This window comes from Morone saxatilis, unplaced genomic scaffold, assembly GCF_004916995.1.
Source record: "Morone saxatilis isolate NCDOM2014 unplaced genomic scaffold, NCSU_SB_2.0 Contig15, whole genome shotgun sequence".
NCBI classification, from domain to species: Eukaryota; Metazoa; Chordata; class Actinopteri; family Moronidae; genus Morone; species Morone saxatilis.
In genome coordinates this window covers 5,277,570-5,289,888 of record NW_023339707.1, presented here as the reverse complement: position 1 = coordinate 5,289,888, position 12,319 = coordinate 5,277,570, and the positions used below count along the sequence as shown (strand labels likewise).

The window sequence follows — 12,319 nt, the reverse complement described above, 5'->3', positions numbered from 1 at the left end:
AATATAATATTCATAGGTATAGTGTATAATCACCTGAATATAGGAATCATTGTGTTTTCGTTGTTTTAGAATGAGCCCTTTACATCTACAGACACAGCATGTCTCCTTCCATGGAGTCCACCATGTTTCTAGTAGACCATAAGGAACAAACTAAACACTGGCTCTAGCCACCGTAGTATCTCCTATTCGCTTGGATAGGGTGGGTGAGGCGAGGGAGTCGCAATCTGCGACTAGATTTCACTACAGAATCAGAATCAGAAATACTTTATTGATTGGGGAAATTTGTTTGTTACAGTTGTTCTACTCACACAACGTTAAAGAAATAGTACTTATATAGAATATATAACACTAATATATAGAATAGAAATAAATGTACAGGTATATATGGTATAAAAAAAATTAAAAAATAAAAATAAAAATGGAAAACAGAAATATAATAATATATATATACAAAGTAAATGTAAATCTAAACATAAATGTAAACATATTCCACAGTTATAAGTTATAGATAATTACAAAGAATGACATAATAATCAAGTATATTGCACATTGACCCAGGTATTGCACCTTAATCGACTTATTGCACATTAACAGCACCAGTCTGACTTTTGACACTCTGAGAGGAGAGAGGAGTTAAAGAGTTTGATGGCCACAGACAGGAATGACTTCCTGTGCTGCTCTGTGGTGCATCTCGGCGGAAGGAATCTTGCTCTGAAAGTACTCCTTTGTTTGACGAGTTCATTGTGGAGTGGGTGGGAGACATTGTCCAAGATGGCATGAATCGTGGACAGCATCCTCCTCTTTGACACTGCTGTGAAAGAGTATAGCTCCAATCCCACAATGTCACTGGTTTGTGTTTTGGTTTGTGTTTTGGACCTTTTAGACTAAGTGACAGGCTTAAATTCAATGAAAAAAGACAAGTCTTTGGAATAATGTTTGAATATTTTATCATTAAACGTATTGATTTGTTCTGCCACCATTCAATACTTCACTAATGTGGCTCAATAATGTAATGTTTTTGAGTTCAAATATCTTCATGTGGGGGCTTTCCAAGAAAATATTGACATATGTAATTGTTTGCAATTAAATCAGCATATATTTCTGCCACTCCTTATAGTCCATGAATATTTTTCTAGATCCTCCCCCGATTCAGTGTATTTCTGAAAAAGGCCTATTGTGGTACATTTTCAGGAAGGCAGAGTTAAGGTGAGTTTAATTCATAGTTTTAAGACTTATTCACTTTCTAATACTAAGCAGTTGGTCCGTTGGCCAGCAACATTAGCTAAGTAATGTTGGTGAGCGGTAGAGTTAACACAGCTCATTTTCTAACTAATGTTGGCTAATGTATGCTTGTTATCTAGGAAACATTAAAGAGTAACTTTTTTTAAAGTAGTGTTTTATTGCCCTCTCTGGTTTTCAAAGCGGTTTCAGCTTTAAGTACACCCAACAGTGATGTCTGTAATGCACCATACACTGCTATCCACCTAGTCTAATCTCATCAGCATGTTTACATGTGCAACACATAATGAGGATACTAGTGTGCGTGTAAATGGACAGAAGATTAGTTGATACAGCCCAAAACTGCACCCAAAATAGACAGAGAATTCAAACCAAATCTGAGAAGAGTAATGAACAATAAAGATTAATTTGATAATATCACAACTCACAAAGGGGTTAGCACAATTTTGACCGTACATGCCTGACGGCAACCTTCTTATAGAGAAGTCCGTACAGCATGGGTGCCAGTGTGGTGAAATGTTACCTGTACTAATAATGTCATTGATGGATGGAAAGAAAATTACATATGGCTTGCTGGGAAACACAGTAGGATGGGCAAGAAGGGATCAGAGGCTGATAGTCACAGGAGTCAGCCAGGCACATTGTGTGCTGTCAAGTTGACTCGTGATGGATTACGGGGCCTTTTGCAACATGCTAGAGACAGCCAAGGATGTTCAGGATCCCGATGTCACCATGTGGGCCGCTCACTGCGGACGAGACAAATGACTCTTAATATGCATTGGAGATTTCCCCTAATTCACTTGACATTTTAGAAACGTCTCGTTAATTCCACCCCGTCTGCAGCGAATTACATATGCCACAATCCTGCAGTACCAATTTCAGTGCGAACACAGTGAAGCTAAAGGTAAGGACATGTCAATATGATATGAAAATAACATTTCAAAGACGTCATCATTTAGGTGACGTCATAGACTGCAATAACTATAATGTTATCTATTTATCTGCAAAAGAATGCAGAAGAATGAGTAAGAAACTCATTATGCTGCTTGATAATGGTTTTAATCTCCTATAACTTTGTCATACTGCAGTATTACCAGTGGGTATTACACTCGCTGTTGCTGAGATGAGATTCTCTTGGACATTGAAAGATGTTTAAAGCCACAAATGTTGCCTTGCTTATAATTGTAATACTTACATGTAGCAGAACAAGATTTTTTCTAGTTATTACATTTTTAGTAACACATATTTCAGTAATATTTGGATGACTGTGGCTGATGCATGTGGTATACTGTTTTCTTTCTCATGAAAAAATGATTTGGTACTGATTTGGTAAAATCCACAACTCCCAAACTGACTCTTCTCAATCGATGTATGCCTTATGTATACAGTATTAGCTTTTAAATCTTAGATCATTAGAACTAGAAGGTAGAGAGAGAGTCTGTACCTCTTGGATAACTTTGTGGGGATTTTTTGCATTTTGCATAGCAACTGGTGAACTGACATAAAATAGTGAGAATGAGAAGGCGCAGGAATATATGCAACATTGATGAAAGTATTGGCCGACGGAGCTGATGCATGATCCCTGAGAAACTTGTATCCATGGGAACGATTTTGGTGTTTCCTACATGTCTCAAAGTAGCAGTTGATGTTAATGTTTTGTTTTTTATCATTTGTTGTTTGTGTTTACGTAATTTATACAAGATTTCAAGGAAGGAAGGAAACACAGCACTGAATAGATTTGTTGAAGTTGTTGAAGAAACTAGTGTTTTTTATTAACACTAATTATCAAAATACATTTTTACTTTAGTTTGCATAAATAAACCAATGTTGCCAAATACAATAAAAAGAAAATAATAATAATGACCATAAAATTGAATTTTAGAAAAAGATGAATTTGTGCATTGCTTCCCAGAGGAGCCTCCTCAGTTATTTCTACTGATACGTTGCTGACACCAGGGACTTCACACCATACTCCCCCACATACAACACTATCCTCTAAACACATCCTCCAGATATATATATATATATATATATATATCACATTCTGCAGCTATATCATTGAGATGATGCATGAAGCCAATATTTATCATTGCCATTTACTGGGTGAACATCATTGCAAGTTGATTTATGGCCATATTGTTGGCCAGTGTTAGTTCTTATTGCATTATAAGGCAATAAAGACACATGAGAGAAGCATGAGAGAAACATGCACAATTTCCTCACATATCAAAATATGTATGGAAGCTTAACACACACAGAGTTCTTCTGCTGTTTGCTTTTGTAATCACTTCTATTGGCGTCAAAGTGGAGCCGGAGGAGGGGTTTGTATTTTGGTGCCTCTCTCTTTGTGAGAACTCTTAATGAGACTTGTGCTGGTAAATGACACATAGTCTTTGTTCCAGCTCAGTTTGTTTGCCTCTATAGATGAAACATATAGATTCAAAACAAATGTTTGTTTACCAGAGAAAACTTTGACAGAATAAACTGCTCTGCACCGTTCTTACTGTTGTAGTTTTATCAGTTTTATACAGAATAGGCACAGCACCCACATGATTCAAAACCTTGCAGAGTCTAGATAACATTAAGTGGGTGTGAATTCACAGTAAGAGTATGGATAGGAGAGTTGACATCATTTCTTTTTATGACATTATGCAAGATCTACAGTTTATCATGCTTTTCCAAAAAAATCTTCCTAAATGGAGTTTATTCTTATCAAGATGTTTACATTGCATTTTATTTAAATTAAGCTTTTATTCTGAAATCTCTGAACAATTCCTAAAAAAAAAAAACCCAAAAAAACAGGATTATACACACCAGGTTCTGTGGCTAATTAAATAAAATTGTCAGTATTTCTTTTAGAAGTTTAGCAAGCACACTACACACAGGCAGTGTGAGTTAAAAATAAACACAGTGGTTTACATGGGACATAGCCATGCAGAGTGAACCAGCTGGATGGCTCTATCTCTCAAAGAGTTAAAGTCAAATCGACATTGTAGTGGGTGGTCCTCTACGAAGGCGGATGAATGTGTACCTTTGGGATAACAACAATAGTGTCACACTTATGGTTGCCTCTTATTTCCCATTTGTTATTATGCAGTGCCCCAAGCGTTCACATGCTCACTATGATGCAAACGTGTGTCATATAAAGCAATATTGCATTTTTGACAGATTATCTCCCCTCCAGGGCCACGCGGATATCTGAAACCTTAAAGTGAAAGAGAAAAAGTGACAGAGGGGAAATGGGAGGGGCATGGGTAGATAGAGAGTATTATTAAACTCATTTAACAATAGATGAGAAAAGTTAACTAACAATGTCACTGAATTAGTCTGTCTCCAAACTTAAAGTGTAGCTTTGTCTTTTAAAAATGGCGTCCTTCTGTGTGCAGTTCAACAGAAAACCATAAATAACACATACATGCCTTTGTATGGGAAATACTGAGTCAGCAGTAGCACCAGTAGGGCTCAAGTCCTTTGTGTATAGTAATTAAACTGTAATTGAATTTTCTGCACCCACTGTGTACCAACAGATTTTAACTATATTAGCTTAAACCTCAGGTGGCTGTTGAGTTAATCAAGTCCAACATGGATCCTGCATAATCTCAACCAAACCACTGAAAACCTAGTTTCAATTTTGTTTAAGGCGACACGACTTATGATTGTATACAATATTAGCATGGTTTTTGATCTATATTGGTGAAATAAGGATTTATTTCAACCAAAACCAGAGTTGGTGATTGTTGGAACAGTGGAAATACAATGATGGCTTTGTTGAGATTTATTTTGTTTCTGTTTACTTCCAATGAAGTTACGATATTATTATCATGAGATGCAAGATAAAATTACCGTTTTTGTGTATTGAGGCTGGTGGCAAGTGATAGCGATATTACGGCTGTTTCTGTTTAAACAAAAGGTCTATCTCCGTAGGGATTCTTTCCATAATGTTGTCAGACACAATCTGAGCCATCTCTGCTATATGTGTTTTTATTTTTTAACTGCACAATCATTGATAGTGCTGACAGTTTACCGCTTACTTCCCTGCAGAGCAGGTGTCACTGAAAGTGCTGCTGTCTAACAAGCTACACGGTGCAATTTGCAATTTCCAGAGAAATTTCGCTCTGGAAAACATTTAAATAAATACCATATGTCCCTGTCTGTAATGGTAGTCCCTGTGAAGTGGAGGGGTTATTACTGTAAGGAAGTTTTCATAGACAGTGGGTGTACTAGTAACCACTTAAACAAATTCATTTCAAATGTTCAAACTTTTCTCTCAGCCACTGTTAGGTATATTTGATTCTGTAGATGTATCAATGAAGATTTGCACAGACTGAAGGAGATCCACTGCCCCAAGCTGTTTTCTCTCCAGTATGGAGAACAATAAGCAACCCTGCCTTCTGTTAAGCATGTTTATTGAGAAAAACTAACTCTGTTGAAAGGGCAAGGCCATTTAATGCTTTGTAAGTACCATATACTGCGTATATACAGTTTGTTAGTATTTGTTTCTCTAGGAGAACAAATATTCCAGCATTCACAGTAAAAAACAAGCCAGTTGTGAATTGTGAGGATTGGGCCATATAAATCCAGTGGTTTCCAGGTTGAAAATGTTGATTAAAACATTACAGGTGCCATTATGACTGAAAAACATTGTCACTGTATTTAAAAAGAATCTTTAATTTCAATCATGTTGGTGTTTGTGCCGATTGATTTTCACTGTAATCAAAATAATATTGATCTCAAAGAAGCATCTGGCATCAGCCAGTGTGAAAGGACAACACTGAATTGCTGCTGCCTTTCAAGAAAAATTGAGTCACCTAAATGTAACCCTTTTCGAAGAGCTCAATGGACATGGTGACTTGAAGTTTGTGTGTGTATGTGGCCAACAGATGGCATTCACAGATGCCGCAGGTGCCCCATCTTCGTTGGTATGTTTTCGCTGGCCATCTCTGTTCACCCCTGGGCTGTTGCAGGTGGGTTCACGGTTGGCATCCGACTATGTCAATATTTGCCTTTTCCCACAGCAGTCAGGATGGCTTCAACACCCATGCACTGCTTCAGGGTGCTGGTTCCATCCAATGTGACTCCATCCTAAAAGCAAATTTGACAAAATGTGACAGCAAAGGCAATCATGTTATTATTATTTATGCCTGAAAGATCATTTAGATCCCTACAAAGGGCTTGCAGAGACGTAAATGAGAAACAGCTTTATTTTACACAGATAATCCAGGAAGAAGTGCAGATGGGGGTTTTATCTCGTCTTTAAAGAAGCAGCAGCTATGATTGACAGGTGATCTTGGCAGCCCTAGTAGGCTAGGTATTTATGCATGCATGGGATGAATCCCCTTGTCTGTGTGGGTTTGTGTGTATGAAGGTGGATGCATGTCAGTGTGTGTGTAACAAAGAGAGTTGAGTGAATCACTGCTAGCTGACCCGATGAACTCAGATCCTGGGGCTGTTCCAGGGAGTTTTCCTCACAGAAGCTGGCTTCAGTGAGAACACTCTCTGTGATCTGATCAATAATACAGATACTTCACTGGATTTTTACAAGCCCATCTATAACTCTGCTGTTCTCACATATGATTCAATCCCCTCATGACTACTGATAGTTGTCTGATTAACATGAAGTCTATAGCTCGCCCTCCCACTATTCTATTACTGTCTCTGCTAACAGAGCTACGTTAATGTAAGAGATCTTAGAGAATTGTTGTGTACTCAAGCGTAAAGTGGTGATTGAGTTATCATTGAGTTATTTAGGCCATGATTCTGAAGTAAAAGTCCTGTTCTCTTTTTTCCTAAGGACAATCATTGGGGGCTCTCAGTTAGAGCCACTTTAAGGCTTGGATGGGTACAAAACTCCTCTCGCTAAATTGTTGGTTGTGTTAAGAAATATTGGATTGACATACATACAAATTGTACACAAAAGATTATTGAGGTTACTGTGGTACAGAAAGGAAAAATACTTCTGAAAGCACTCTCATTTTGCAACTGTACATAATGATGCTTTCCTCTCTGAAAGAGGAGAGTGTTCCATCCTAAACCTGATTTTGTCATAGTTTGTCCTGAATATTTTTTAAGTTAATGTTAACTAAATAAAGACAATTTTATTAACTAGCAAAGCTTCTATTGATAGTACGGAGCTGATAAGCCATAGTTTTTGAAAACTTTGATTTAAGATTTATTATTCACCCACTCTTCATTCCCAAATGAGATAATATATAGCTATTTTTATTCTTTCTATTAGTTTCGAAACTGACAATCCAACATTCACACCCACTTCATGCCATGATTAGTCAACTGTGTGGAAGTCAGAAAGGAGCCAGAGTTACAACTTCTCTTTGTATGTCTCTTTTTTTATAAATGCACAGCTGCTTTTGTCATGAAATGGACAACATGGATTATGAACTATGATCGTTCCCTCACTTCTGTGTGCACAGTTGTGTAGGGCTCTTTGGTGTTTTTAAAAATGTCTTTGCTGCATGAAGAGATTAGCAGTGAAACTATTTTATAACAGATTTTCTCATTAGGTCTTGTTAACTTGTAGTGAAAATGATTTTTGATGATGATCCCTTGGAGCTAACTTAAGTCATCATGTGGGAACCACTGCTCAGTGAAAGAAATCTTTGTTGTAGTAATATCATTCATTCAGTGACAAAGCTGTAAAGGCATGGGGCTTAATACTGTGGATAGACATTACTGGGTCACATATTCATACAATATATAAGTTCGGCCCTTTTATAGGTTTGCCAGCAAACAGTAAAACAAAATAAAGTAGAGGATATAATTTGTATCAGTGAGTGAAGACATTAAACCTCATGGACATGGACAAAGTGTACTGTTTGTGTACAAAGTGTACTTGCCTCAGTCTCACACTGAGCCAAGTTGCCACTTCAAAACTGTGATTCATCATGATGTTCTGTTTAACTTGAAGAAACATCATTGCCTGAAGCTGAAGTAATCAGTAAAGCAGGTGGGACAGTGACATTGTCAGGTCTCAAGTCTTACCATAGAACTCCCAGTTAAATTCAGTCCAAGTATTTGAGTATTAAAGGAGACATTTTATTCTCATTTTCAGGTTCATGCCTTTATTTTGTGTGTCTAAAGAAATAGGTTTACATGTTAACCACATTATGTTTCTCATACTGCCCATAGCTGCAGCACCTCTTTTCACCCACTGTCTGAAACGCTCTGTTTGAGACTCCAGTCTGCTCTGATTGGTCAGCTACCATGAGCCGGAGCAGGCATCGCCCTCCATCTTCCACATCAGCCCTGCTGGTGTTTTTACTGGCAGCGACTCACTGTAACTGGGGGCGGGTGTCTGAACCGTAAATCGAGAAATGAACAATATTGACAAGTATTCCTCAGGTAAATACTGTGTGATAATTGCATTACGCACTTTCAGCAAACATAATGCCACTTTACATTTTTAACAATAAAGCAAAATAATAATCAGAATGGTGGCGCCCCAGTAGTTTAACTGATAGAGCACTTCTACTATGTAGGGTTGAGTCCTTACTGCTGTGGGCCGGATTCAAATCCACCTTGGGGCTCATTACCCCTCCTGTCCCTCTTCTGCTCTTCCAATTAAGGCATAAAGCTTCCAATAAAGGCAAAACGCCCAAGAAAATAATCTTTTAAAAAGAATATTAAATAAATAAATAAAAATAAACCATTATTAATAATACAATTGGCTGAATAATTTATTTTCCCTATGCCAGCTTTGCACAGCCAGACACAGGGTCCAAACAACCAAGCAGACTCTGGTTTAATTGTACTAGTCTACTTTAGTCCTTTATCAGTTTTAGGATATACAATAACATGGACAGACTGACACAGCACACAACTACGTTGCATTTCAAAGCAAAGTATTTCTTGTGTGGGTACACTGTGTTTTTCCCCTCTCATCTCTCACAACTCTCTCTCCTACTCTTTCTCCCCATGAGTGTGGGCTTGTGAGAGAATGATGAGCAGAAGCACATTATCATGATTGTTAATCTGTGTTTGGAAGGATATCAACTCCTTTCAAGCCCAAAGACTAAAACCAAGTTAGTTGTTGGTGTTTACATGACAGTACAGTTCCAAGAGTTTAATTGATTCATTTATTTTTTGGGATTTGGCAAGTCAAATGAGACTCAAGACGTCTACAGCTATGATATATTTTTAAAAACTACATATAGGCCTAGCACTACAACAAAACAATACAAAGGGTTTGTAAGATGGTGTGGGAATTTGTTTAGACTGCACAACATTTAAACAAGACATTTAAAGCTAGCTAAGAGTCTACAGCCATGCTAGCGGCTCTGTGAGAATGTGGGAATCCTTAAATCAGCAGGATTCATCAGCTTTTTCTCAATATACGGGTAAAGCTTTTTTATATGAATTAGTGTTTTTTTCAACAAATAAATGCATGAGTTTGCCTTTTCCTCCATTAATAAAAAGTTGTTGTTATTTTTTTGCTGTTAAAGTTAAGATAAACTGAACGCTGAATTTTTTACTTATAATCTTGACAGTGTGTGTGCCACACCAGGGGGCTGCAACCTTTAAACTATGAGTGCTAGAGTACTTACAAAATGGTGTCCAGAGCTACTTCTTTTTTCCCTCTTGATTTTAGGAGGAGACAAGCTTGTAGACATCTAACTATTTTATCTATCGTAGTCTTTATGTATCTGGATCTTCATCTATCTAATCTATATCGGTAATCTAGTCTGTCTATCTAGTTCTAATCTACTATCTATCTATCTATAAAGGAAAGTTTGGTTTACTCGTCAAACAAAGTTCCTGCCTCTATTGGCACAATCAGTTTTTAGGTGTGCCCCCCCCCCAATAGTGGCTTTAAACAAACCAGCTAGTTGAGTTTGAAGAGTTACCAAATGCACAGCTTGCATTGTTTTGATGCGAGATTGTTAAACTCTGGAAACATGGTAATTTGCATTAGAATTTTAATTATCCTTTGTAAACACTTTATCATGCATAATATTTTAAATCCAGAAGCAGCCACCCACCTCAACTGCGTAGAAAGATGGCTACAAAATGTCCAAATGTGTGTTTGAGTTGTGACCATCTGAAGCAGAGGTCAAAGTGCTTGCTTGGGGACCAAGTCATTTCCAATATCACGACAAGTTGAATTATTAAGGAGGCTACTGCAAGAGATGAATACCACTCCTTATAGTCCCTTACCATTCGAAGAGTGCACAGATGGTCCTTTTCATCAGTTGAGGTGGCCACAGAAGGAGCTTATATGTGTCTATATGTGGGTGTGAGATAAACTAATGCATGTCTCAGCCACCAGGATGTAATTGGCCTATTTGTGCACCCTGCCCTTTACTGATAGTGAAATTTCCTCTTCCAGTGGCCCCCTGCTGCTGTGCTGTCCCACTTACAAATTCCTGCTGGACTCCTGTCAGCAATCCAACTAAATAATCGGCTATCAAATCTCTGAAGGTAAGAACGTACATCTGTGCTGTGGCGGCACACCGGTGAGAGGAATCTCTTCATCTGTCAAGTCACTGTTAGTCATCACCGGATCAAGAGAGCCGCATCTTTGATTAGAAAAAATCAATGTGTACACTGCGGAGGCTTTTCTCTGTGGGCTCATAGTGTATTGAAAAGAAGCATATCTGACAAAGACATCTACAGCAGCAAAATATATCCCCGCCTGGACCTCTTTTGTTGCACTCTATCACATAACAGAGTCAGAAAGAACTGTCGAAAAGTCAAAAGCAGGCATCTGCCTATACCAATCTCAAGTAAACATGACTCTTAAGTCAAGGTTTTTTAAGTGTCTCTGGTTATTCTCTTTTTCTTTGTGTCATCAAAACATGACATGTTGGCATCACTAGGGAAAAGAAAAAAGATGTAGGGCAACAGTAAACACACCTCAAGCAAATGCAACTGTCTCAATAGATGGCCAGCCTTGGCATTGAGCTCTGCTGACGTATAAAAGCTAAAGGAGACTGGCAGCCAAGCACGGAGAGGGTGCAGAAAAAGAGAAATCTCTGTGTGAAAGACATTACATGGAAAAAAAATTGACAGCAGGTGAGGGTCAGGGGTGTTTAAAAGAGAAAGAGAGGAGGATGGTAAGATAAAGGGAGGTGGGGTTGGGGATGATATGCTCCTGGGAAACAGGGCAGGGAGGAGATTGAAGAGTATCCAGAGGGTTCCTATGACTCACTGACACCTCTACAAGACTGGACTTTGACAGGCATCTACACACACACACACACTGTAACACAGCTCACATGCAAATAACTGATCTGCAAAAACACACACAGCAGGGCACATGTATACTGTATATATACTGGTAAGAAAATCTAACAAATACATTCTCTCCCTCACACACACAAACACACACAGACAAAAAAGTTCAGTTTTTCATGGGAAAAGAAGTGAAGGAAAGACAGAAAACTGGAACAGGGAGAAAAGAAAATAAGTGGGAGGGAAAAAGAGAATGCAAAGAGAGAGTGTTCATGAGAGAGAGAGAGAGGGAGATGAGATGAGGAGGCGGAGAGATGAGAGGCGAGGGAGGGAGTAATGTAGACAGAGAGGGTGGAGGAGAGAGGGATAAGCCACACTTGGATGAAGGATTCTAGTGGAGCGTGGAAGGCTCTCAAGTGTTGGATCAAGTAAACTACAGGACTGTGGTCCTTCGTACTGACACTCATACCGGACGGAAGGGCAACTGAAAGAGAAGTAGATGGGACCAGGAGGAACACCAGGCCCAAGGCTGACATGGACTGACATGACCTCTCCATCTGGCTGTTTAACCTAATCTGATCCTCCTGAAGACTTGCTGTTTCAGGACAGATGACTGACCACTGGGACTGAAATCCGGCAGAAGTTGGAGGGAGTTCACTCATAAAGTTGGATACCACTAAGGGCACTATGGATGTATACAAATGTTTAAGTTTACTTTTCTTCACTCTTACTCCACAAGGTATACCATTTCCCTTCCTGTCAGTTAGTTGTAGTAGTTTATCTCACGTTTTCTTTATCAACATAAGGGACTGTGTGGAAATTATTGGGGCGTGAAAAGATGGGGTATCACAAAAAGTGTATGTACTTTTCATTTTTGCTCATAAAAGTGTAGTCT

The 12,319-nt window shown here is 38.4% G+C and overlaps 1 protein-coding gene across 1 annotated transcript in view; it reads left to right on the top strand.

Moving 5' to 3' along the window:
• Nucleotides 1–12,111: 12,111 nt before the first annotated feature.
• The window catches only part of chrna4b (cholinergic receptor, nicotinic, alpha 4b), a 9,165-nt gene continuing 8,957 nt past the window's right edge, over nt 12,112–12,319 (top strand). Inside the window, exon 1 of the mRNA XM_035656797.1 lies at nt 12,112–12,163. Within this exon, the coding sequence (XP_035512690.1) occupies nt 12,112–12,163 (52 nt within the window). The remainder of the gene's footprint in view (nt 12,164–12,319) is intronic.